The following is a 27,909-nucleotide window of genomic DNA, read 5'->3' as shown; positions in this document are numbered from 1 at the left end:
TCTTGGTAGCCTGGAGGGGTTGGGCTAAGATTGCCTTTTGCCCTTAGCAAAGTGTCATCATAGAGGCAGCTCTAGAGGAAGGTTACTCTGCCTGTTTCTGGACTGGGCTGTAAGTTGTAAGGAAATTTAATTTTTTCTTTGGCCTTTGTTTCCCACATCAAGAAAGACTATCAAAAGCTAGAGGTAGAAGTGCAGAATGTTAATGTGTAGAATTTAGTATTTAAACTTACGGACTAGAAACTCTTAACAAAGAATCTAACAGAACTTCTTTCTAAATAAAAAGAAACAAAACAAAAAATATTTCTAGTTTTGTTTAGGTGTCCATGAAAACTACATGTTGACATGCCAAGGAAACCTCATTTACTTGTGTGTAATGTTTGTGAATCTCAATGCTGAGAAAATGTGATTGCAGTTTAGGAATCAATGGATTATCTCAATGTATGGGAAGCAGCTCTTCTTTCAAAAGATGCCTTAAAGAGTTTTTTATGTAAAATAAGGGAAACTGAATTCTAAGCTTTGTTGTAATATTTTTTGCTCCTGATTACTTTATTTTTAAATGATTTTCAATATTTCAGCGTCTGCCTCCCTTCATCTTTTCCCCCAACCCAACTCTGGCAACCACCAATCTGTTCTCTATATCCATCGCTTGGTTTTCATGTATTGTTGTTGGGGAGTTTTTCATTTTGTTATGTTTTTTGTTGTTTTTGTTTGTTTTTTAGATTCCACATATAAGAGAGCTCATGCAGTATTTGTCTTGCTGTGACTGATTTATTTCACTCAGCATAATGCCCTTAAGGTCCATCCATGCTGTCACAAATGGCAAGATTTCATTCTTTTTATGGTTGAATAATATTCCACTGCACATACATACCACATTCTTTATTTACTCATCTCCTGATGAATACTTAGGTTGTTTCCTTATCTCAGCTATGGTTATTAATACTGCAGTGAACATGGGGATGCATATACCTTTTCCAGTTAGTGTTTTTGTTTTCTTGAGATAAACACCCTGGAATTGCTGGATCATATGCTGGTTCTATTTTTAATGTTTAAAAGACCCTCCATATTATTTTCCATAGTGTCTGTACCAATTCACATTCCCACCAACAAAGCACCCCACATCCTCAACAACATCTGTTACTCTGGTCTCTTTATAATAGCCATTCTAACAGGTGTGAAGCAATATCTCACTGTGATTTTGGTTTGCATTATTACTGATGTTGAGCATCTTCTCATTTACCTGTTGGCCATCTGTATATCTTCTTTGGAAAAATATCTATTCAGATATTTTGTCTTTTTTTTTAGTATTTAGTAGTTGTATTTTTTATTTATTAAATCCAAGTTAGTTAACATACAGAGTAGTATTGATTTCAGGAGTAAAATCCAGTGATTCATCACATACATATAACACCCAGTGCTCATCCCAACAAGTGCCTATCTTAATGCCCATCACTAATTTAGCCCATCCCCTCACCCACCACCTTTCCAGCAACCCTTAGTTTGTTCTCTATATTTAAGAGCCTCTTATGGTTTGCCTCCCTCTCTGTTTTTATCTTATTTTTCCTTCCCTTACCCTTTGTTTATGTGCTGTGTTTCTTAAATTCCACATATGAGTGAAATCATATTTGTTTTCTCTGACTGACTTATTTCACTCAGCATAATACACTCGAGTTCCATCCACATTACTGTAAATGGCAAGATTTCATTCATTTTTGATCACCAAGCAGTATTCCATTGTGTGTGTATATACTATATATATTATATATGTATATATATGTACACACACACACACACACACACACACACACACATACTACATCTTCTTTATCCATTCATCAGTCAATGGACATTTGAACTCTTTCCATAATTTGTATTCTGCCCATTCTTTAATCAGATTGGTTTTTTGTTATTGACTTGTATAAATTATTTATATATTTTCAATATCAACCCTTTATCAGATACATGATTTGCAATTATTTTCTCCCATTCAGTTGGTTGCTTTTTCATTTTGTTGATGGTTTCCTTTGATGAGCAAAAGATTTTTTAGTTTGATGTAGTCTCCTTTATTTTTGGTTTTGTTGCATTTCCTCGTGGTGTCATATCCAAAAAATCATCACCAAGCCTACATCAAGGAGATTACTGCCTACATTTTCTTCTAGGATTTTTATGGTTTCAGGTCTTACATTCAATTCTTTCATCCATTCTGAGTTAACTTTTGTGTATTGTGTAAGATAGTGGTTCAATTTCATTCTTTTGCATGTGGCTGTCCAGTTGTCCATTTAAAGAGACTTGTCCTTTCCCCACTGTGTATTCTTGGTTCCCTTTCATAAATTACTTGGGTTTATTTGGGGCTCCTATTCTGCTTTATCAATCTATATGTCTGTTTTTATACCAGTACTACACTGTTTTGATTACTGTAGTTTTGCAATATAGTTTGAAATCAGGGAATGTGATGCCTCCAACTATGTTCTTTCTCAAAAACCATCTTTGAGTCCCTAGAACATGTTCCACTTTATCATGGTGTATAATACTTTTAATGTACTGTTAAATTCAGTGTACTAATATTTTGTTTAGGATTTTTGCATCTATTGTCCTATAATTTTCTTTTCTTGTGACATTCTTGCCTGATTTGGGTATCAGGGTAATTCTCGCCTCATAAAATGAGTTTGGAAGGTTCCTTCCTCTTCTATATTTGTAAGAGTTTGAGAAGGATTGGTATTAATTCCTCTTTGAACATTTGGTAGAATTCACCAGTAAAGCAATCTGGTCCTGGGTTTTTGTTTTTTGGCAGGGTTCTGGTTACTGATTCAATCTTCTTGCTAGTAATTGGTCTGTTCAGATTTTCTGTTTCATCATGATTCAGTCCTGGAAGGTTGTATGTTTCTATGAATTTATTAATTTCTTGTAAGTTGTTCAATTTGTTGGTGTATGATTGTTCACAGTAGTTTCTTATGATTCCCTGTATTTCTGTGGTGTCCACTGTAACAGCCCTTTATTTCTAATTTTATTTATTTGAGTCTTCTTTTTTCCTGATGAGTTTAAAGCTTTGTTGATTTTGTTTATATTTTCAAACAACCAGCTCTTAACTTCACTGATTTTTTTCTATTGCTTTTTTAGTTCCTATTTCATTTACTTCTGGCTTAATCTTTGCTACTTCCTTCCTTCTTCTAACTTTGGGCTTCATTTGTTCTTCTTTTTCTAGTTCTTTGAGGCATAAAGTTAGGTTGTTTATTTCAGAGCTTTCTTATTTCTTGAGGTATGTAGTTATCACTGTATTTGCTGCATTCCACAAATTCTGGTATGCTGTACTTTTATTTTCATTTGTCTCAAGGTGTTTTTTAATTTCTTTTAATTTCTTCTTTGATCCATTGGATTTTCAGTAGCATGTTGTTTAATCTCCTTATATGTGTGAATTTTCCCATTTTCTTCATGTAACTGATTACTACTTTCATACCATTGTGGTCAGAAAAGGTGCCTGATATGATTTTAATTCTCTTAAATTTATTTAAACTTATTTCTACCATATGATCTATCCCAGAAGAAAACTTCTCCAAGAAAACAGCTTATATACTCCTCTGGAGCCCCAATTTTTGCAACTGCTGGCCAACGGATACCTCCAGATAGCCTGGCTTTGGTGGCCAGTAGAGTTTATGCTTACAGTCCAAAAGAACTGTATATATTTGCATACCTTTAAAAGTTGTTGTTTATGGGTCTGGCTTCCAATCAGCCTGAATCTAGATGCTAAGATCCTCTTCCTCTTTGGGATACTGACAGGTCTTGGCATAACCTCAACTACTGGAGCTATTAAAAATATTAATAGGCTGCTTGGACAAGCACAAACAAGATCTGATGCAGGGTTGACTGACAAGGTTCATGTCCTACACGAGGCCACTCCTTCAGAATTGAGGGGAGTGTTTCACCTACTGCATAGAAACCAAAACAAAGACCCAAGGAAAATGAAGAAACAGAGGAATTTGTTCCCAATTAAAGAACGAGATAAAACTTAAAGAAAAAAGCCTTAATGAAATGGAGATATGTAATTTACCTGATAAAGAGTTCAAAGTAATGGTCATAAAGATGCTCACCAAACTGGGAGCAGAACGGATGAACCCAGTGAAAATTTCCACAAAGAGATAGGCGAAATACAAAAATACCAGCTGGAAGTCACAGAGCTGAAGAGTACAATAACTGAACTGAGAAATACACTAGAGGGGTTCAACAGCAGACTAGATGAAGCAGAAGAAAAGATTAGTGAACTTAAAGACAAGGAAGTGGAAGTCACCCTATCAAAGCAGGTGAAGATAGCTCAAGGGACTTATGGAACAACATCAAGTGGATGAACATTCATATGATAGGAATCCCAGAAAGCAGAAGAAAGGGAGAAAGGAGCAGAAATCTTATTTAAAGAAATAACTGCTAATAATTTCCCTATTATGGGAAGTGAAACAGATATCCAGAACCAGGAAGACCAGAGTTTGATAACATGAATCCAAAGAGACTCCCACCAAGACATATTACAATTAAAATGTCAAAAGTTAAAGATAGGAAAAGAACTTTAAAAGCAGCAATAAAAAATTTTTGTTTCAGCAGAAACTTTACAGGCCATAATGAAGTGGCACAATAAGATCAAAGAGCTGAAAAAAAAAAAAAACCTTCCAACCAAGAATATTCTAGCCAACAAAGTTATCATTTACAATTAAAGGAGAAATAGAGTTTTTCAGACAAGCAAAAGCATAGGACTTAACCACCACTAACTGGCCTTAGAAATGTTAAAGATCTTATCTAAGCTGAAAAGTAAGGGCACTAATTAGGAATAAGAAAACATATGAACAAATAAATCTTACTGGAAAGAAAAATATATAGTAAAGATAGTGGATTAATCACTTTAAAAAGGTAGTATGTAGATTAAAAGACAAGTGTGGTAAAAAAAATAACTATGATTACAATTATTTTAGTAAAGGATACCCAAGATAAAAAGAGTAAAATGTGACATCAAAAACATAAAGCACAGGGGGAGAGTAAAAATGTAGAGTTTTAGAATGTGATCAAACTTAAGTTGTTATCAACTTCAAATAGGCTGTTATAGATATAAGCTGTAATATGTAATATGTAAGTCTCATGATAATCACAATGCAAAAATACATAAAAGATAAAGAGAAAAGAATGTAAGTATACCATTAAAGCTATCAAACCACAAAGAGCAAGAGAAGAAAAAGGAACAGAAAGGAACTACAAAAATAGCCAGAAAACAATTAATAAAATGGCAATATATGTATCAATGATTACTTTAAGTATAAATGAACTAAATTCTCCAATCAAAAGACCCAGAGTGGCTACAAGAATAAAAAAAAAAAATACCCATTTATATGCTGCCTAGAGAAGATTCACTTTTTTTTTTCCTTTTGGCTCTCTTCAGTTCATTGAGTGGAGTTATGCCAGTCCAAGTTGAAAGTAGATTCCAAATGGTTACATTACTTATATAAGCTGTGAGATTTTTTAAACTTGTGACAAGGGAGAGATGGGAAATTCTACTCATCATGAGGAAAGCTTCACTAAACTTCAGTGAGCCAAAAGCACTTAAAGCCATGCACCTTCAGCTGGTCGTCCTCAGTCAGTCCAATCTCTATGAACTGGCATATGTCCTTGTGCTGGCCACTCTGTAGCTGAATTACTTCTCCATGTTCTGGATGCTCAATCATAGTACCATTACAGGTAAATTTCTTCTTGAAGGCCTTCACTAGTTTCTTTGTATCATAATCATCAGCAATCCCTTGGGCAGTAATAATTCTGATGAATTCTTATATGGATATAATCTTCAGCAGAAAACAGATTATCACCCTTACTTATATCAGCAAAGGGGTTAAAAGAGTGGAGATTCCAGAGAGCAGATATAAGATACAATTCTTTTTCCTTGGTGAAAATGGCCCATGGAAGGTGGTGGTGGGAGAAGATGGGCACACAAGACAGGGCATTGGGCAGCCAGGGGGCTCAAGTGGGGTGCTGCTGAGTCCTCAGAGGTGGGTCAAGTGACTGAGGCCAAGAGACTCAATTTTTGTTGCTGTTTATTTATTTTGGAGAGAGTGAGACAGAGACAGAGAGAGCAGAGGAGGGGCAGAGAGAAAGCAGGGGAGGGGCAGAAAGAGAGGGAGAGAATCCCAAGCAGGCTCCTGGCTGTCAGTGCAAAGCCCAATGCAGGGCTCAATTCCACAAACTGTGAGATCATGACTTGAGAGGAAATCAAGAATATGCTTAATCGACTGAGCCACCCAGATGTCCTGAGACCCCTTTAGATGTAAAAGGCACAAACAAACTAAAAGTGAAGGGATGGAAAAAGATGTTCCATGAAAATGGAAACCAAAAGAATGTTGGGGTAGCTATACTTACTTCAGAAAATATAGACTTTTTTTAATGCTCATTTTTTTTTTGAGAGAGAGAGAGCGCACAAGCAGAGTAAGGCAGAAAGGTGGGGACAGATGATCCAAAGCAGGCTCTGTGCTGATAGCAACAAGCCCAATGCGGGGCTCGAACTCAAGAACTGTGAGATCATGACCTGAGCCAAAATCAGACATTCAACCCATGGAGCCACTTAGGTGTCCCAGAAAAAACAGACTTTAAAACAAAGGCTATAATAAGACTCAAAGAAGGGCATGTTAAAGGGGTCATTTCAACAAGAGGATATAACATTTGTAAATATTCATGCACCCAACGTAGAAGCACCTAAATCTATACAGCAAACATTAACAGACCTAAAGGTAGAAATATACAGAAATACAATAATAATAGGGGTCTTTAATACCCTACTGGCATCCAAACAGAAAATCAATAGGAGAACATCAGCCTTAAACAGACCAGATAAACTTAACATCCCATCCAAAAGCACCAGAATTCCATCCAAGTACACACAGAATTTTCTCAAGGTTACTGTTAGGTATGATGAAAAGCTCTGGAACCAGAGAGTGGTGATTTTTGCACAAAGTGATGAACGTACTTACTGCCACTGATCCGTACAGTTTAAAATGGTGATGATGGTAAATTCTATGTCTATTTTACCATTATAAAAAAAAACAAGCCACCAAGTACAAACAAGTATTTGCAATGAATATATGAACAATGAGTTTGATTCAGAATAAATGTATCTTTTACCAAAAAGCAAGAAATTTTTCAAATTGAAAAAAGAAGGAAAAATATCCAAATGTGCCCTTCAACAGAGAGTAAATGCCAATGGACAATGTAAATACGCAGACTTGCTCATCCTCTATAAGTAATCAGAGAAATGCAGATTGAAAAGACAGTGAAACACCACTATGCACACACTTGCTCAGAGGCAGGAGTGAGGCTCAGGGTTGAGAACAGGGAAGTCCCAAGGTCTGAGAAGAAAGTAGGGAGGGGAGGGTCAATAACCATTGCCAATATATATGTGGATATTTAATAACTATTTTAAGATCTGAGAATCATATTTGGCCATGAAAAAGATTCTGGTGAATTTGTTCATTTTAGGGTAGAAACCAGGGGCACTTACAGGATAAATGACCCCCCCCAGGGTCAAACTGGGTGGTACAGCCAATTCTCCCTGCCAATTCATGCTCCACTCTGTCCCAGTATCTTGAAGTACATGAACAGAAGGGCCAAATTTTGTCACTCCCCACTCATAACCCTCCAAAATCTTCCTATCACATTAAAAAACAAAAGAATCCAAAGTCTTCTCCATGGGCCACAAAGGTGTCTGGCCTCCTCCACCACCACACCCCATTCCACTCCATTTCAGCCTCTTGGATTTCCTTGAGCAAGGGAACACCATCTGCCCTTCTTGATGCCTTACATTCTTGGTTTCCCCTCCTCAAGTGCTTCCCCTCCCCCAGGCCTGTCTTGTCCTTAAGATCTCCATTCCCTGACTGCCACCAAAAAAAAAAAAAAAAAAAAAAGACAGAAAGGGGGAAAAAAAGGAAAAAGAAAACCCACAGGCATGCAAGTCCCCATCCCCCCCACCCCGCTTTGCTTTTTGTCAAGGTGGGAAATATTTATTGGTATGTCTGTATGCTGCCTTTCTCCTCTAGAATATAAGTTCCATGAGAGCAGGACATTTGTGTTACATACGTTTTTGTGTCCTCAGAGCTTGGAATAGTATCCATCACAAGAGAGGCATTTAATTGGTCCAAGTAAAAAGAGGCATTTTGTTTTTGTTTTTGTTGTCGTTTGTTGTCTATTTGGCTAGAAAATTGAGGTAGAGGTGTCTGGGGAGCTTCTAAGTCAAATGGCTTATTTTCAATCTCACTCCACCAATTGGCAGTGATTATGAATTATAAATCTTGATGTCTCCGCTTTTAAATTTTATATTTCAGTCGATTCAGAAAGTTGGCTGTTATTGGTTATGTACATTTCTCCATGTCCCCCATCAGTACTTTCCTCCAGCACACACACTTTATAACTTGCTCAGCAAGGAAGGATTTAATCCTACCCTTTTGAGTATTCCCACTTAGAACTTAAAATGTTTTTATTTTTAACTTAAAAAAATTGCTTTCTTCCCATTATTTGGATTAAACTTAATAGAAAATAACCCTCTTTATAGCAAAGTTGGTATAGGAAATTGTGCCTCTATGTAATATTTAGAAATAGCATAGTCTACTGGTCAGTTACAAAATAGATTTATAAGGATCAAGAGCTTGATTCTTTATTAACAATACCTAATTACAACAAACATACAATGAAAAAGAACCTATTCACAAGAATTAACTATAACCATAAAACACTCAGGAATTCATTTACCAAGAAAAGTATGGTACTTTGGGGCTCCTGGGTGGCTCAGTCAGTTAAGCATCTAACTCTTGATTTCGGCTCAGGTCATGATTTCATGGTTCAGGAGTTCAAGCCCCATATCAGGATCTGTGCTGACAGTGAGGAGCCTGCTTGGGATTCTCTCTCTCCCTCTGCCCCCTCCTCTACTAGCACATTCTCTTGCTTGCTTGCTCACTCAAAATAAATAAATAAACTTAGAAAAATGTATAGTACCTTAACAAGCAACTCTGAAAGTATTAAAGGAAATAAGCAGATTAAAGTAGATATATGTCTCTTTCTTCTTTAAAAAAAGACTTTTTAGAAGAGAAACCAATTACAAATGTGGTTTACAATGGAGGTGCTTGGGAGTATTTCACTGGCAGAATTTATAGATATTGTCAGATATTAGGACAAATAAAGTCCTTTTGCTCTGTAGAAACAGATCAAGGTTTTGAGTGGCCCAGAGCTTGTACACTTTAAGAAGAAGGCTCTCTCTCCCTTTTTTTTTTTTTAAGTGCAAAATTATGAATACAAAACTACTAGGGTCCCTTCCGGAACCTTAGAAAGGGCTCTGGAATGAAAAGTCTCTAACGGTCACATGTCTTTAACTTCATGGTAGATCCACCTGTGGTGTATGAAAATGTCACAGTGAAGTAGCACCACACTTGTGACAGCCAGTACCCTGCCATGTGCTCCACTGACAAACATCCAGAGGAAAACATTCAGAACCGACAGTCCCCAGTGAGAGCTCTACCAGCACAGGCTCAGAGATGGTGGAACGTGAACGAGTCTTACTCTGAGGCATGCATTTCCACTGGTTTACCAGAACCCCGCAATGTAGCGGACTGCAAGCAACAGAGATCAACTTAAAGAGTAGATCCCCTGCAGTCCCAGGAGAATGACCCAGGTATACTCAGTGCAAACATGTCTAGATCTGGGGAAGCCAGACTCAAGAGCAAAAACCCTGATACACATATATAACCAAGAAAAAAGTGGGTGGCAACGCAACATACCTTGCATGTAGAGCTATATAACAAAATCAGAGGGGGCTTATATGGCACCTACTGTTTGCCAGGAACTGCCCTGAATACTTCACATACAGCGATCCAGTTACTCCTTACCAAAACCTAGGAGGACAATTTCTCCCCAGTTTGAAGATGAGGAAAATGCGGTGTAGAGATTAAGTAACTTGTCCAAAGCCACACAGCTAAAAAGTAACAAATTCAGGATGTGAACCCAGATAATCTAGCTCCAGAGTCCATAGTGTTAATCTCTCACTCTCTAATGGACAGAAACTCTATTAACTTGGAAATGACCCTAAAACGACAACTGAAGTTCCCTATAATTGAGAATAGAAAATTGCTAATAAACTGATTCCAGAGCCTCATGAAACACATTACTTCATCCAATGGATTTTGGTTTTGTTTCCTACAGATATCTCAGTCATCACATGCATCTTTAGAAACTGATTAAATGTGACATCTGAAAATGAAAGAAATAACCCTGTCAAAAAAAAAAAAAATGGGATGCCTGGTTGGCTCAGTTGGAAGAGCATATACCTCTTGATCTCAGGTCATGAGTTCAAGCCCTATGTTGGATGTAGAGATTACCTAAATAAATAAAACTTAAAAAGAAAAATTATGGGGTGCCTCGGTAGTCAGTTAAGTATGTGATTCTTGATTTCAGCTCAGGTCATGATCTCATGCCTCATGAGTTCAAGCCCCGCGTTGGGCTCTGTGCTGACAGTGTGGAACCCGCTTGAGATTCTCTCTCTCCCTCTCTGTCCCTCTGCTGCGTGCTCGCTCGCTCACTCGCTCTCTCTCTCTCTCTCTCTCAGAAATAAACATCTTTTAAAAAAAGAAAAATTCTGAATTACATATTTGCTCTTTCACATAAAGCTACTCATCTTTTTCCAAGAAAATTCAAATCTGTACCATTTATTTTGATGTTGTACTATAATCAATCCTAGTCAGGACTGAATCAACCTAAATATCCACTTACTTAACTCATAAAAATGTTAAACCAACTTAACAATATATTATGGTAGATTTATAGGGGGTCCTTTCCAGCTATGATACTGTTCTCTACCGTTGGGATTATCTATGAGTGATTTAATTCACATTTAATTGAGTTACCTGTGAGTTTTTTTCTGTGAAGAATCATTTCAAGTATATATGAGATGAACTATTTAACCAAACCCACTTTAAAGTTCTTAAGGGTTACCATCTAAACAAAACCCTTTTCAACCTCTTTCATATAACCACTCACAGAAATATTTTCTTCCCATAGGTCTCTCTCTTCCACAAACTTTAATTTACTTCTATGTGAGGACTCCGACTCACAGGAAAAAGAAACACAAACCAGCAGCGTTAAAAGAACTCCTTTCTCAAGGTCTGATACATAGAGCCAAAGCAAGGAAAGAGGAAGGAAACTTTGTATATAGGTGGCCAGTGAAGTTATACTCAAGGAAGTCCCCCTCTGTGGTCAGAAGCACAATGTGGTTTAACAGACAGCACATTAGCCAGAAAGATAAGGCATTTTGGCTCACCTAGTCGAATGGGCTGTCAATTCAGAGAAAGTGACCTGACTTTGCCCCCCAGTTTCTTCACTTGTAAAGTAAATGGTGGATAAATTTGTTGGTTATCTGCAGATACACTTTATGGAGATGCTAGTGAGAACAGAGCGTTGCAATATGTATGCAAAACACTTGTACTTTTGTGAAATCTAAGCCAACTAAAATTTAACAACAGAAGGAAACCTTGAAATCCCGTCTGTTCAACCACCGCATATCACACCTGGAAACCCAAGGGCAAGTGAAGTGTAAGAGTCCCAGGTACTCCAGCAACACACAGGTAAGGGCAAACACGAGGATGAGTACTCCAGCTTCCCAGCACAGAGGACGCAGCATAATAAAGTCTGTCACTGTGAACCCATGAAAGTAAAACTACACTCAACCAGCCTGTAAGCAACAGAGCCAGAATCCTGCATGCCTTAATTCCTCCATCTCTAGCACACGATACACACTCACGAAATCGTTCAAATAGGCTCTCAGCATGAATCCACTGCGTTGATGACGTCTGTGAGCCTGAGCTTAGGCTCGGCCAGTCTAAACTCGTAATAAAGCCCTTTGCTTTTGCATGCGTGAAAAAAAAAAAACGAAATCTTTCAAATAATGAATAAACTAAAACAAATGATGTGAGTCCCATATATCAAATAGAAATGTATGGACTTATGGCCCCTCTTCTACCAGAAAATTAATTAATTAATTAATTATCATATTAATACAGATTTAATAAATATATAATACTTTATGATCTGTATATTCTATAAGTTATAAATATACGATTCAGGATAGAATTTATAAATAATTATATATATAATTTATGTATTTCTCTAAAATGAAAAAAATTCACATGTTACAATCTCACAAGTCGGGAATTATAACTCTTCATGTTCCTTTTTGCTGCAGCAAATATAATTAAGAAATAGCTATACCTATGTGATTTCATGCAATAAAGATAGAATGGAAAAAAGTTTTCTCACACGACCAGGATAATTGGTGGAAGGGGGAATTCCCTTCCCAAGATCTATTAAAAGTCACTGGGAGATTTCATTTAAGTCTCTTAGTTATTTGTTTAATTTTATTTAACAAACAACTATATTTGGTGCAATTTTTCATTTTAGGTGTTTAGTAATATAGAAGCATGCAACTATTATAAGCAATTCTCTATGATTAAAAATTTTAAAGGTAGGGGCACCCAGGTGGCTCAGTCAGTTAAGCACCTGACTTTGGCTCATGTCATGATCTCACAGTTTGTTGAGTTCGAGCCCCATGACAGGCTCTGTGCTAACAGCTTGGAGCCTAGAGCCTGCTTCAGCTTCTGTGTCTCCCTCTCTCTGGCCCTCCCCTGCTCGCATACTGTCTCTCTCTCTCTCTCTCTCTGTCTCAAAAATAAATAAACATAAATATTTTTTCAAAAATTAAAAAGATCAATGAGCTTTAGTAATAAGACTATAATAATTTTTCAATTATCTGAAGTAGTAATCATCAAACTTTAATATTTTATCTCAGAAGTACAGCATATTCACAAAATCCAAAGGCCAATAATGGCAGGAGTTCTAAGAGTCAGAGAATAAATTGCTGAGAGGTGTCTCTGAGCTCCCTTCTGCAGATAATTCTCCATGCGTACTTGACCAGTATCAACCAGTGACTTAGACTTAGCATGTCCTAAACAACCTAGAAACAAATGAAAATGTAGTTTCACTTTCTCAAATTGCTGTATGACTTCTGACAGTTCAGACTCTGGTAGTTTAAGATAATGTCCACATTTTAGTTTGGAGGAGAGGATGACATGAATAAATACAAAATAAGAACACAGTTTTGTTTCTAAACTTAAATAATGTATGTCCTAAAAAAAATAAAATGAAACAAAATTGCAAGAGAAATAATTATCACAATGTCTCCAAAGACATTTTTGCTCCCCCCAAACACTATCACCATCGTAATTATTGCCAACAAAGACTTTTTTGGGTGCACGGCATTGTGCAAGGCATTGTGGGATAGGCTTCTCCTTTGCCCTCAAGGTGATTATTATGTAGTTTGTGAGAAAAAGACTATAATACTACCAATAATTATTATTATAATAACAGTAATTTTAAAAGGGCAAGGCATTTATAACCTCTGAGGGCAGGGGAGGAGAAGACTAGAGATAAAGGAAAGGAACTATTAGGTGCAACAAGAGCAAAACTTCAAAGGCAGAGAAGTCATTAGTATTTTTAGGCAAAGGCATTCTAAGAGACACTAGATAGTGCCTAGTCTGTGAACAGCCACATGGTACAAGCTTGTAAGTGCTCTAACCTACCTAACAACTCAAATACTACATCCTTACCAGAACTAAGATAATACAATTAAAGGCTAACTTGGGAACATTCACATCTGAGTTTGGTCCAGGCTTAGCAACTACCTTACTGGGTGAACTCAAGCAGATCATTTCCTTATCTCCAGTTCCCACAAGTGAAAACTGGGGATGAAGGGTCATTCTTTAAAACACTTTCAGGGGCATATGGGTGGCCCAGTCAGTTGAGCATCCAACTTTGGCTCAGGTCACGATCTCACGGTTCATGAGTTCCAGTCCGGGTTCTGTACTCCCTCTCTCTGTCAGTCTCCCTCTCTCTCTCTGCACATCGTGGGATTCTCCCTCCCTCCCTGACTCTGCCCCCATTTCCCTCACCCACTCATGCTCTCTCTCTCTCTCTCTCTCATAAATAAATGAAAATTTTAAATGCCTCCCAGCTCTATTTCTAACAAATCAATTATCCACTTGTACAGGTAATTATCAGTATACAAATCTATATAGGTCTAGGAGCACCTGGGTGGCTCAGTTGGTTAAGCATCCAACTCTTGATTTCATGAGAGCAAGCCCTGAGTTGGGCTTCACACTGAAAGTGGACTGCTCTCTGTCTCTCCTTCTCTTTATGACCCTCCCCCATCTCAAAATTTAATTCTATGTAGGTCTAGAACAGAATGGTTCCACAAATACAGCAAACCCCCTTCCATCCCCATGGGATTTGCACACACTGCCCTCTCTGTATGGAATGGGCACTCCCTGCCCAACATTGCTCCTACTCCAACCCTTGGCCAAGTGGAGGTCTCCAACCCCTTCAACCTCCACCACCCCCTAAAATCTACAGCATCTATGCTTTTGCCACCAAAGCTTCCTCCACTCATATAATTTGATCTCTTCTTTAACTGTCCCTCAGGATACGTGCTATGATACCTATCTTCATCAACAAACATTTACTAGAAACCACTAATTATAGAAGTAGCTTCAAAGATTTCTAAGAATCCTCAACCCAGTAGCTCATGATGCAACAGAGAAAAATAAAACTCATGTTACAAAAATCATGACATCAAATATAGTGCTTTAAAAAAAACAGCAACAAGTTACACATATTTTCATTCAAGTACAAACCAGGCCCACCCTGCTTAGCTTCCGAGATCAGACGAGACTGGGCGCGTTCAGGGTGGTATGGCCGTACACTAGTTACACATATTTCCAATTAAGAGAAGTTTCTTTCAAGATAGGCAGGTGGGAAAAGAGAGGTGGGGAGGAATCCTATATTTTTTTCAACTATAATGCCATTTCCAAACATTCTGCGGATTGTTCTTTTCATGATTGCCTTCAGGGTCTATGGCAATCTTTTGAATATATTCAGTGGAAAAACTGCTAAACAAAACTTTGAGGGAAATTTGACTTTTTGATATCACTAAAAATTGCTGAGAGCTAAGTCTTATGAATAAGATAAACTAGGTTATACCATTTCTGGGCCAAAATACTGATTTTCCTTATATTCCTCATCTCATCGTAATACAGATACTTGAGTGAATGAACCACACCTATCATAGCCAGATCCTTAACAACTGTTTAACATGAAAGAATAAAAGTTAAAACTAAAAGTGGAAGGGCATGGAAACTGGAATAAGTGATTTGTACTCATCCTAGAGGACCAGGCTACAATAATTTCTTTGGCAGGAGGGGGATCTTCCGCTCCTAACAATGACCATGAGAATAAGAGAAAGAGAACAGACTGCAAAGGTTTTTAAATCTGACTTCGTGTTTGTGGACATTCACACACAATCACTGAGTATTCTTATGAGAGCTGGCATTTAATAGGATGTAACAAAAAACAGCATCTCTTCTATACATTTCTCCTCCTCTCACCATGGACATTTAAAAACTTTACATCTTGACCAACAAAATGCAATATTTATCCCAGGATTCAATCTTGGAACTTGGCAAAGGGAAGAAGTGGAGAAGCAGCAATGAAGTCATCCATGGCACGATGAATAGATTTGACCATGGACCTTGTATTCGATGATAGTGTTGTATCAGTGTTAAATGTCTTGACTTTGATCATTATACTGTGGTTATAAAAGAGAATGGGACTGGTTCCTAGGCAATACCCGAAGACGTGCTTAGTGGTAAAAGCAACAATGTCTACAACTTTCTCTCAAATGGTTCAGAGAACAACATGCATTTAAAGAGAAAGACAGAAGGACACACGCATGGCTCAGTCAGTTAAATGTCTAACTTTGGTTCAGGTCATGACCTCAGAGTCCATGAGTTTGAGCCCCAGGTAGGGCTCTATGCTGACAGCTCAGAGCCTAGAGCCTGTTTCAGATATTGGGTCTCCCTGTCTCTCTCTCTGTCCCCCACCTTCCCCTCTCTTGAAATAAATAAACATTAAAAATAAAATAAAATAACAAAATAAAATAAAGTAAAGTAAAGAGAAAGACAGAGACCAAGAGAATGATGGAGCAAATGAGGCAACCAGGGGCAATTTGTGAATCTGAATGAAGGTTACTTGAGAGTTCCTTGTACTATTCTTCCAAATTTTCTGTAAGTTGAAACTACAGCAAAATAAAAAGTTAGCCCCAAAATTTCAGGAATGATATCTTCTCCCTCTTCTGTCTTAAATAAGTTTCTACTTCCTAGTGGGAAAAGAAACCAGTGAAGAATATTAAATGAAAATAGATTAACTTGGCAAATTAAGGGAGTAAATAGATCATAGAACTTCAGACCTGGATCTCGGCCATTTAAAATGAGGAAAGTCAGATCCAGACAGTAGAATGAGAAAATAGATCTGAATCAAAAGTGGAAGAAGAGACAAAAGAAAGGAAACTGAGATACAAGACAAGAAGCTGATACAACCTAATTTCAAAAGCAAGGAAACTCAACTCCCAATAAGAAAATGAGTTTTCATGGGTTAATATAGTTCAGAACCCTCAAACCAAAACAAACGAGCAAACCCCTAGGACACTAACTACTGTTCTGTCTGTGGAGTATTTAGAGCTGTCTCACTTTCTACAAGCTGGTGAACTACACAGTTACCCTCTAAAATCTGATGTAAATGCTTCCAATCAACTTGTAAAAGCACTGTTTTTTCCAGTCCACATCCATTCCCCAGAATCCTAAGTGCAAGGCAATATACATGTTCAGATAGTGATCAGCCGGACCTTGTAAACCTATGCTTCCCACTGGGAGGTCTACCTAGTCTAAAGATATAACTAAAAGACACACATCACATCAACTTAGAACCTTAGTAGGCTCTTATCTCTATATCACTAAGAGTTTCCAGGTTCCCAGGGGTGGTCAAGAGAAAAACCCTTTCTGACCCAGAAGACCCTAGAGAAATTACCCAAAGTATTCAAGAAACATGCGCCATTATACTTAATAAGTGATAGCTTCACCATCCTGACAATTAACCTGAGTAAAAGAATAAAATTTCAAGCATCTCATTACAAAGAATGTTTGAATAAAATAAAGAAAGCCACTTGTGGCATTATAGGAGGGACTCAAATCCTGACTCTTCAACAAATGAGCAGCATGACAACCTTCTGGTTGTTTATGATGTATGTTTAAGATAAACCTGTCCTGCCTGCTTCTGAAGTTTGAGGTTTGCCCACCTCTCCCTTGATCCCTCCAGCCAGCCAAGATGTACTGAGTCTTCAACTCTGCACTAGATTTTTGGAAATACAAAAATGGAAAAGCTATGAGTTCTGCCCTCAAAGAGCTTAAAGTCCACTGGGGGACACAGATATGTAGCAAAAGCTGGGTAACCAAGGTACCACCAACAAAGACATGTACAGAGTGCAGACAGCTGAAGGGGGGAGGTATTCTACCTTTGGTGGGAGGGATACAGGAAAGGCTTCAGAGAAGGTAGGCATTGGGATGAGTCTGAAAAGATGAGCATTTGCTAGTCACTCAATACATTTTTGATGGATAAAATAGAAGGCGGAATGGATCCTCACAGGCTGGTAGAGGAAGCTATCCCTCCAAATAGACTAACAACATTTAAAAAAAAAAAAGCACAATGTGAAAGAGCAGGTCGAAGATGCAGCAGGAGGTGGAGGGAGGAAGGAAAGTGGGAAGACAAGGAAAAATGGAATCAGGTACCCTGTACTCCAAGCTAAGGAGTTTTTACCAGATCCTACAAAAGACACAAAACTACAGGTTTTAAATATCCCTATGATGTCTGTATTAATAAAGGATTAAGTCAAAGAATAGAATCAAATAGGGCAGTAATCTGCCAAGAGAATGGAGTTGGGAACTGCAATAAGGTTGTGATGAAGGCAAGGAGAATTCATAGCATTTGGTAAAAGATGGAACATGTGTTGGGTTGAAATAGAGATGACAAAAGAGGAGTTAAGAGTGTAGAGAGTCATATGGGTTGAAGAATATTGTTTCATGAAGTCCAATTAGATAGTGGCAGAGCCAGGACAAAAATCTTGCCTACTGCTAGTTTTCTTCTCTCAAAAAGAAAAATTTTTTTAAAAATCATAACTGTAGGTAGTAAATAAAAATATTGTCAGAAAGTTTTAACATAAAATTCTATCTGTGTTACAGAGATTTAATAGATTTTTTTCTAATTTTCCCCAGACTATCAAGGTTCTTTCAATGATAGGCTTTAAAGAAATAGCCCTGCAATCCATTAGTGTATGACCTTGCATAAGTTTTTAAGTTTTCTAAGCCTCACTCATTTTTAAGTAGGGGTAGCTAATAAGATATTTGTTTTGAGGAATAAAGGAAATAATGTATGTAAAGTACTCAGCACAGTGCTTGGCCTGCATGTCGCACTCAATAATTTGTGTCACTGTTACTACTAATGTGCAGAAAAGAGTAAACATAATAGTCCTAGAGACCTAGAGGCCTAGAGAAAGGCTTCTTTACCAGGTTAGCCCTTGGCTGGCATCTGGGAACTCAGACTTTGAAAAGGTCCTACTATTCCCAGCACTGATAAAAATAGCTCATTATGCCTAAACTGTCTGAACAAACCATATGGTTTATGCTAAGTACCTACTTTCCTTCTGGAATCTGGAAATTTGGAACACGCTAGACAAAGGGTGCCTATGTAACCAACTTCCAATGAAAACCTTGGGTGCTGAGTCTCTAACATGCTTTCTTGGTAGACTACATTTCATTACTGCCACAATTGAGAGCTAGAAGAATTATGCACACACTTTGAAGACCACTGAGAAAAGACTCTTCTTGCAAGCTTGTGCTTGGTTTCCTATAGATTTGCCCCAAGTACATTTATCCTTTGCTAATTTACCTGTTTTTTTCCATGGTCAAAAATCATATCCCTAGGGGTGCCTGGGTGGCTCAGTTGGTTAAGCGTCCGACTTCAGCTCAGATCATAATCTCATGGTTCTTGAGTTCGAGCCCTGTGTCGGGCTCTGTGCTGACAGCTAGCTCAGAGCCTGGAGTCTGTCTTCAGATTCTGTGTCTCCCTCTCTCTCTGACCCTCCCCTGCTCGTACTGTCACTCTCTGTTTCGCAAAAATAAATTTTAAAAAACATTAAAAAAAATTTTTTTAAATCATATCCCTAAAAGTGTGCCTATGTGGCTCAGTCAGTTAAGCATCAACTTTGGCTCAGGCATGATCTCACAGCTCATGAGTTCGAGACCCACACTGAGCTCTGTGCTGACACTCAGAACCTGGCACCTGCTTCAGATTCTGTCTAGGGCTCTCTCTGCCCCTCCCCCACTCACTATAAACCTTTAAAAAATTTTTTTTAATCATAGCCTTAAGGACAACTATAGTCCAAGTACTATGAATTCTCCTAGTAAATCATCAAACCTGAGGACAGCCTTGGGGACCCCTGACAAAAACCAGTCAACCTACTCTTCGACTTAATAAACTATTTGCCAGTTTCCATACTGGAGCAGTATTACAGACAACAAACCAACCAAATTAGTAGTACCAAAGTCCAATTATAACAAGTTCCTCATTTCTTAGCTAATCACAACTGTAGATTCACACATTACTTGAAATTTTCTGTTTATTCCAAATCTCAACATCTAGAGATCTCTTTACTCCTTTTCTCACCAAAGACCTTTTTCCTGTTTAAGCTCCAGTCCTGCTCTTCCTTGAATTCCATCTCAATTCCACACGGAGCCTCCCCTGGTACATCAGCGAGTCTAACCCATGGGTCACTTATGAAAGCCCCAAGGTCCCATGTTTTATGTTATTATGAGTAAGAGCAAACAATATAAATTGCCAGGAAGATCTCTTCTCAGAGAAGAGAACATTCACTAGAATGTTCAGAAATAGGAGCTAACTGAGGGCAGTAAGAAGAAGGAGGACAAAGGGGCGCCTGGGTGGCTCAGTCGGTTAAGTGTCCAGCTTTGGCTCAGGTCATGCTCTCACAGTTTGTGGGTTTGAGCCCCACGTCGGGCTCTGTGCTGCCAGCTCACAGCCTGGAGCCTGTCTTTGGATTCTGTGTCTCCCTCTCTCTCTGACCCTCCCCTACTCATGCTGTCTCTCTCTCTCTCTCAAAAATAAAATAAAACATTAAAAAAAGAAAAAAGAACAAAGAACAAGGAGGACAAAGCAAAGAATGGCCCACAGGAGACACTGAAATCCAACTTCACCAATATCAGACTTGGAAGAAACAGCTTGATTGAGTTTCTTATTCTAGAACAGAATTTCTTAGTATACTTCAAAAAACATTATTTAATAGGAAGAAAAGCTTGTTGGCTTCATGTTGGCGGAGCTGGGATTCAGAGACCCAGGGAAAGATGGACGTCTGAGTCACATTATGATTAACTGAGAGTTTTAATAAAACATTAATGGCCCTTAATTTCCATGAAGACACTAGGAATCATAGTGACTAGGTCAATCAATAGCCTATCCACAGTTTTTTTTTAAAAACAGAATTATGAACCACTAAAATAAATATCTCTAGGGCTATTTATCCTAATCCCTGAATGGTCCCTATGATTTTCCTAATTCGCCTCTAGTCTTCGATTTTGACAAAATATATATGTATGTGTATATACATATATATATACACATGGATGGATGGATAGATAGATAGATAGATAGATAGATAGATAGATTCTTATGAGTTACCCATGTCACAGCTCTTTTTGGATTAGAGCTTCTGGGACTGGGGAAATGGAAACTGGAATATTTATCCATGGCAAACAAAGAACTGAGCACATTAACCGAAACAGGGAAGAAACGCAACGGGGTGCTCCTGGGCTTACCTAGTAACCAGACAGAGAGTTCTTGTGCAGGAACTTGGCCCAGTTTTTTTTTTTTTTTGTCAGACTTTTATTTTTACAAAAATTCTGATTCTTATCTTAAAATTCCTAACTTTTTAATATGGACAATGATTTATTTTTAACTGTGAGAGACAAACAAATCTGCAGCCATGTTTCAGGCTGAAAGTCCTACATATGCAAGTGAACGCCTGTCCCTGAGAAAAAGAATCCAGGAGGGATTAACATGCCCAGCTCATTGGAGCGGGGTTTACAGCAGGACCAGGCTGCCTGGACCAATCAGCAGCCAGAAAGGAGGTGGGCCTCGATGCTGAGTGTCCAAAGCTGAGCATTTGCATCTTGGGACGACCTCCTCCTTCTGGCCTGTCTGGTTCTCATGGAGGCTGACACTGCTCCCAGGCAACACAGTGGGCCAGGTTCTGAAATAAGAAGGGCTCCACTGTTCCCCCTATTCTACTGAATCTAAAACAATTAGGACACTTTTAACCTTGTATAGCTATCATCTTCAAAGTGACCTAACAATTGCAACATACTTCAACTGTATCAGTCCATATTTCTGAGGCCTCTGAGGATTTTCTGGTTATGAAGCTACCATGTTTTACCACTTCCACAGTTCTATTCCTGTTCTGTTCTTAGACTTATTACATTAAATTCAAATTATAATATGGGGCGCCTGGGTGGCTCAGTCAGTTAAGTGGCCGACTTCAGCTCAGGTCATGATCTCACAGTCCATGGGCTCAAGCCCCGCATCAGTCTCTGAGTTGTCAGCTGAAGCTGGAGCCTACTTCAGATTCTGTGTCTCCCTTTCTCTCTGCCTCTCCCATGCTTACTCTCTGTCTCCCTCTCTCTCTCAAAATAAAATAAAAACATAAAAAAATTTTTTTAATTATAAAAAATAATTACCATAAGCAAAAATTTGTTATTTTCTCTTTAAATCTATTTTAGGGGCACTTGGGTAGCTCAGTCAGTTAAGCAGTGGAACTCCTAATTTCAGCTCAAGTCATGATCTCACTGTTCATGAGTTTGAGCCCTGCATCAGGCTCTGCTCTGATAACACAGAGCCTGCTAAGGATTCTTTCTTCCTCTCTCTCTGCCCCTCTCCCACTTGTGCTTGGGAATGTGTGCATGCTCTCTTTTTCTCAAGATAAATAAATAGGCTAAAATAGAATAGAATAGAATAGAATAGAATAGAATAGAATAGAATAGAATAGAATAAATAATTCTTATTTCTGGTCTCACTTGAAACTCTTTTGGAATTGTATATTTTTCAGATTTAATAAATGACATATAGCACATATAGCATACATTGCATAACACTCCCAGCAGGGACCAGGACTGCTCCACATAGATAAACAACATTTCTGCACACACACATGCAAAAAAAAAAAAAAATCACACTGACTAGGACAAATAAAGACTAAAAATCACTTCATCTCAGGCCAAGTTTTATGACTAAAAGAGTTTGTCAAGTTTGGGTCTCCATCATTTCATGGATAAAGGACTTTAGTCCTACATTACATGAACCTTCAAAATTCCACAAGTCACAATGACAAGCCATAGCAGAAATTAACACAGTTAAGGACAACCAGTAAGAAACAATGCCATATTCTCTGAATTAGGGGAACTAAAACACAGAGACATAGGTGGGAGAAAAACAAAAACAACGACCAAAAGATAGTAAGTCAATCGATCTAAGGAAGGTAGTCTAGGTGAAAAAGAATTAAATAAAATAAAACCAAATAACAAGATCACCAACAATCTACTATAACCAACTAGACAACAGCATGTGGTCAACAGGGGTAGCCCAGTCTCCAGCCATTCCCTGGAATCCAAGAGGATTTCTGGAAGAGGAGCATGCCTGGACCGGCAGTACTAGACGATGCATTCCCAAGATGCCAGGAGGAAAATGGTGGGCCAGAGGCAACTGTACACTCACTTGCCTTGTCTGGTGGTAAACCTAGAGTCTGAAGCAACTGCTAAGGCCTCACTATGCCACATCACTGACTAGGTTTTTAGCAAGCCACCTCTCCCTCCTCCCATAAGAGGCACTTTGCAATAACTGCTTATCATACACACAAAAAAAAGGTTGAAGAGTTCTGCCTTAGGTCAACTTCCGTAATGTGCTGGATCCACCAAATCATTAACCAGTTTTAAATAATTTCCACCTAATAACGAAGAACTCTTCCTATAAAGCAATGGGACAGAGACACAGTGTTTACGTACTGAAGCAGATTTTGATACATAATACAGTAGTTTATGAGAAGGATCCATGAATGCAATATACTTAAAGAATTTCATAAGGACCTAAAATCAATGTGGGGCACCTGAGTAGCTGGGCGGGTTGGGCGTCCGACTCTTGATTTCAGCCCAGGTCATGATCCCACAGTGCGAGGGGTCTAGCCCTACATTTGGCTCCACACTGACAGTGCAGAGTCTGCTTGGGATTCTCTCTCTTCCTCTCTCTCTGCCCTTCCCCTGCCCATGTGCTTGCATGCGTTCTCTCTCAGTCTCAAAATAAAACTTTAAAAAAAATCCATAAAACCAATTTAGAAATCTGTTTTCTTGAAAGGATAATTGAGTAGGCTGATATAAAACATATACCCATATACTCAAAACCAGAATTATGAGACTTGTGAATAAATTTCTCACCGTATTCTAAACTTTATTGTTCAGATCCGAATGATAAAAAATTATTACTTTAACTTCATTAATCTAAAATTTATTCCATATGATTTTGGGTGGGGGGAACATTATAAACTATTATCAATGCAGAAAGCAGCAGAATAAATTGTTATTGTCTCCTACCTCTGCTCGACCCTCATAGTAGGTTAACACGGACTTGGTTAGCACAAAAAGTCTCTCTTTGTAGTTTAAGGGTGATGTCTTCTTTTTCTGCTGCGATCTTTTAATAAGAATCTCTTCTAGAATAGTGTTAAAACTCATCTCGGTCTTCTGATCACTCTGTCTCCTGCCATTGAAGATCCCAGTACTCTAAAATGAGAAAATAAATAGTTGAAATAAAAGGTGACATCTTAATTTTCCAAAGGATGTTCTCATTCCAAAATATCAAAATAGTATTTACCCTCACTATGGCTGGAACCCATGAATGTTAGTCTATGTACCCGGACTGAAACTACCCAGGGCACGAAACCTCAACCTCCTCTTCCTCCCCAGCCTCCTCCCAGCATTTCCTAAGAAAATCTAATCAAGGTTTGCAAAGCTGATGATTCACTCCTTTGTACCTCCCCAGCATCCAAAGGTTTCTGGCACAATCTTCTGTTATCTGATTGCAGAGGAATAAGTATCTCAGATGAAAAAGTACATTTCATCACATACACGGATAATTTAGGTTAAATTGCCTCAGGATCCTGGTGTACAAAACAGAGGAGTACATAGACCTGGTGGATTTGTGAACAAAGTGAGTTACAACCGTGATGGATAGGAGTCAGTCTCCAGCTCAGATAAAGATGCAATCCTGACCAAACATCCTAGTTACCACTGCCGTGAAAATGTTCTCCAATGTTTACACCATAGTTCTCTTCCCTACGGCTCCTATCTCAACCACAAGAGAAAAGGAAATCTACCTGGTCGCCGCTAACCTACATCTGGACAAAGTCCTCAGCCCTGTATTTGGATCCCCCACACCTACACTAAGCCTTCTAAAATTCAACAAAACGTAACTATCTAAAAACCATTAAAATTCTTATTTGATAGAATTAAATTGATAACAGTCTTTTATTCCCTTCCCTTCCCCACACATTTGTAAAAAGTCATTGCACATCAAACCACAGAGGCAACGGAAATCAATGTGAGAACATAAGGAGTTACCTGACAACACAGCCAGAGCCTTGACACTGAGTTAGCCACTAGGGATTCTACCGTGTCCACATCCAATATGATGCCTCAGAAGAGCCCTTGCAACTCCTTATTACTTACCTGTAGTCATCCAGTTAGGACCCCCCTGTCTATAAGGTTTACAACAGCTTAACCTTTGTATATCAGGTCCTTCATTTACAAAATATGGAGATAAATACCCTAAAGTTATTGTGAGGTTTAATGAAAAGTGGGAAAGAACTTGCTTATTACGAAAATTCCATACAAATGTTTACTATCGTTATTTTTTAAATTCCACTGCCTTTTTCCTAGCTCGGAGCATTATAATCTGGACCATGATAGCAGCTTTCCAACTGGTCTTTCTTTCCACAGGCTCTTGCCTCACTCTGTTCGAATGACACACCCCTCATTCCCATCGGATCCATCTTCAAAGGTACCACTTTCATCATGCCATTTTATTCACCAGAAATCCTCAGCAACTCCTTAAAAGCCTTCCTATCACCTGCAGGATAAAGCAAAAATTCCCATATTGACACTGGACAATCGCAACCCGGCTACAACCTAACATCCAATCTTTCCTTCCACTGCTCTTCAAATAGTCCATACCCAGTCAAAATAGTTGGCATGAAACTCCACTAGCTTAAAACTCAGCTCTTTGATGAAGGCCTTCCTGATGACTCTAGTTAATTAAATGCCTTCCCATTCATGCACCCATGATTTCTGTATCACTCATCATAGTCTTCCATATTCTATAGCAATTAATGTATAGTTTTTAACTTTCACCTAGATTCTAAGCTCCTAAGGAAATAGTTCTTAATCTTAAGTGTACTTTAAAATCACCTAGGGGTGGGGTGCCTGGGTGGCTCATTTGGTTAAGTGTCCAACTCTTGATTTCAGCTCAGGTCATGATCTCATTGTTCATGGGTTCAAGCCCTGAGTCAGGCTCTGTGCTGACAGCGAGAAGCTTGCCTCAAATTCTCTCCCTCCCTCTCTCTCTGACCCTAACCCTCCCCCTCAAATTAAATAAATAAACATTTTCTTAAATCCCTAGGGAGACATTTTTAAATGTCCAAAACCCACACCCAAATATTTTTATTCAGTTGGTCTAAGGTGGGGCCCGGGGCATCATGATTTAACATGCAGGTAGATTTGAGAGCCATTATCCTAAAGGAAGAGGTTGGGCTCTTCCACTAACTACAGCACTCTTGGTGTTTATGGCAGCCTCTCAAAAAAGAGCTGGGTAATGGACCCAATTTAAGTTAAAAAGTCAGAGAAAAACTCTTGCTCCAGAGAAAAGCTCTTGCTCCTTTTGTATCTCAGGTGATTCTCCTTATTCTGAATGAAAATTTTAGTATTCTTCCCCTCCATGACTGTCGACATGTCAATATCACTTCTTCAGAAATCATCTTTTCATCTTTGTACAACATATTTTCAATGCAGGGTGAAAATGACAACTTAAGGGCACCTGGGTGGCTCGGTCAGTTAAGTGTCCAACTCTTTATTTCGGCTCAGGTCGTGATCTCAGTTTGTGAGACTGAGCCCCAAGATAGGCTCTGCACTGACAGCATGGAGCCTGTTTGAGGTTCTTTCTCTCCCTCTCTCTTTCTGCCCCTCTCCCAGTCATTCACACACATGCACGTGCTCTCTCTCTCAAAATAAGTAAATAAGTAAACGTTAAAAACAAAGAAATGACAACTTAAAGAATGGACTGTGTGAGAAAATCAACCTATGCCCTGGAAAACAAGCCATATGCAAATGTGTAGTTCCTAGGCTAGTGAATAATATCATAGTTACCAAAAGGAAGATAGATTTTTGGAAGGCCCAGGAGGATAAAAAGGGTGTGGTTCATCTGTAGTTCTAGAAACAAAAGGTCTCAACATGGTGGGTAGTAGAAAATATATTATGTTAAATGCATTTTATAGGCTTTACAAAGGAGATGTTTTATAGATTTATGATTTATGGAGATATTAATAGTCATACACAGAAACATACCACTTGAATTGAAATAAATGTTAGCCATCATCTATCTCATCCATTTTATAAACCAAGAAGCTGAGGTTCAGAAAAGTTTAGTGACTTGCCCAAAGTCACACAAGCCGAGCTGAGATGAAGTCTCCAGGCTTCATGGGAAAGGCTCCTTCCACCATATTCCATAACATACAATTAAAAGTTCTCTGTTGTTTTAATAATTCGTTGGTTAATGGGAAATCCTGGCCAAAGAAAACTACTAAAGTCCCACATAGATACAAATGAAGGAAAATCCTCCTCATATAGACTTCCAACTGAAGATAGAAGGTTGCATGTGCACATGAGCATTAGCTAATTGCATTAAATCAGTCCTTTGCTTTTGTTGTTGTCATTAAGGAATTAACTCCCATGGAAATAGAAAACGGGACAGGAGATATCAACAAAATTTTGGAAACTGAAAAGAAAATAAACCTGTGGAAGTTCCAGCTGGAAGAAAGCCCAGAAACAACACAACATGTTGTAAAGCCTCCAAATAGCTCAAGAACCAGCAGAACATGGAATCTCTGTAAGTGGTGATGAAGACTTAAAAGGATTGTGTGCAGGTCTGAAACAGGTTCCCTCATCCCTTCTCCCGTGCCAGATAGCTAGGTGACTAATCCTCCCAACCCTGCGAGAAACTGGAGGTTTATTTTCTAAAGGCTACGAAACAGAAGGCTTCTGTACTGACATAAACTACAAACAGATGAGGCTGGAGTACCATCCTGCAAAGGGGGCCTTAACTGAAGCTGTACATGCATGCATACTCAATGTTGAGACCACTCAGCTTTCTTCTCCCACTACCTCCACAACACTGGACAAGGACTGGACTAAGAGAAAAGGTCTGCAGATACAGACATAGGAGAGTTCCTATGGCCCAGCAATGGGCCAGGCAGCCCAAGTCCGCAAGTTCCACTCACAAGCACCAAACTCCCAACTGCATTTTAGTGCCCCATTCATGAATGAAAGAAAGCCAGGAATCACCAAACAACGAAGGAAAGGTTCTAATATGAATTCAAGGTCAAACAACAAATGGGGAGAAAAGGAACTTAGAGGAAACAGACTCTGCAGAAAAAGGAAAATACTTTTTTTAAAAAGGTAATAAAATCAGAGTTAAAGGAAGAACTGCATGCATGAAACAAGGTCAGAAGAGAGCCAGAATAAAGAATAGAAAACCAAAAAAAACAGGAGCATTGGAAAAAATAGGAAGAAATGAAAAGCTCAATACAAG

General features: G+C 38.5%; 1 protein-coding gene and 1 pseudogene across 2 annotated transcripts in view; both read right to left on the bottom strand.

Annotated features, from left to right (window-relative positions):
• The window catches only part of TEC (tec protein tyrosine kinase), a 126,065-nt gene that overhangs the window by 63,940 nt on the left and 34,216 nt on the right, over positions 1-27,909 (bottom strand). For both annotated transcript variants that reach the window (XM_029946095.1, XM_029946078.1), the window contains exon 2: positions 23,646-23,831. In XM_029946095.1, coding sequence (XP_029801955.1) covers positions 23,646-23,783 — 138 coding nt within the window. In that variant the 5' untranslated portion in view covers positions 23,784-23,831. The remainder of the gene's footprint in view (positions 1-23,645; positions 23,832-27,909) is intronic.
• Positions 5,553-18,912, bottom strand: LOC115286719 (annotated as a pseudogene).

Source organism: Suricata suricatta, chromosome 1 (genome assembly GCF_006229205.1).
Source record: "Suricata suricatta isolate VVHF042 chromosome 1, meerkat_22Aug2017_6uvM2_HiC, whole genome shotgun sequence".
NCBI classification, from domain to species: Eukaryota; Metazoa; Chordata; class Mammalia; order Carnivora; family Herpestidae; genus Suricata; species Suricata suricatta.
Note: the sequence above shows the minus strand (reverse complement) of the source record. Positions and strands in the feature narration are given on the sequence as shown.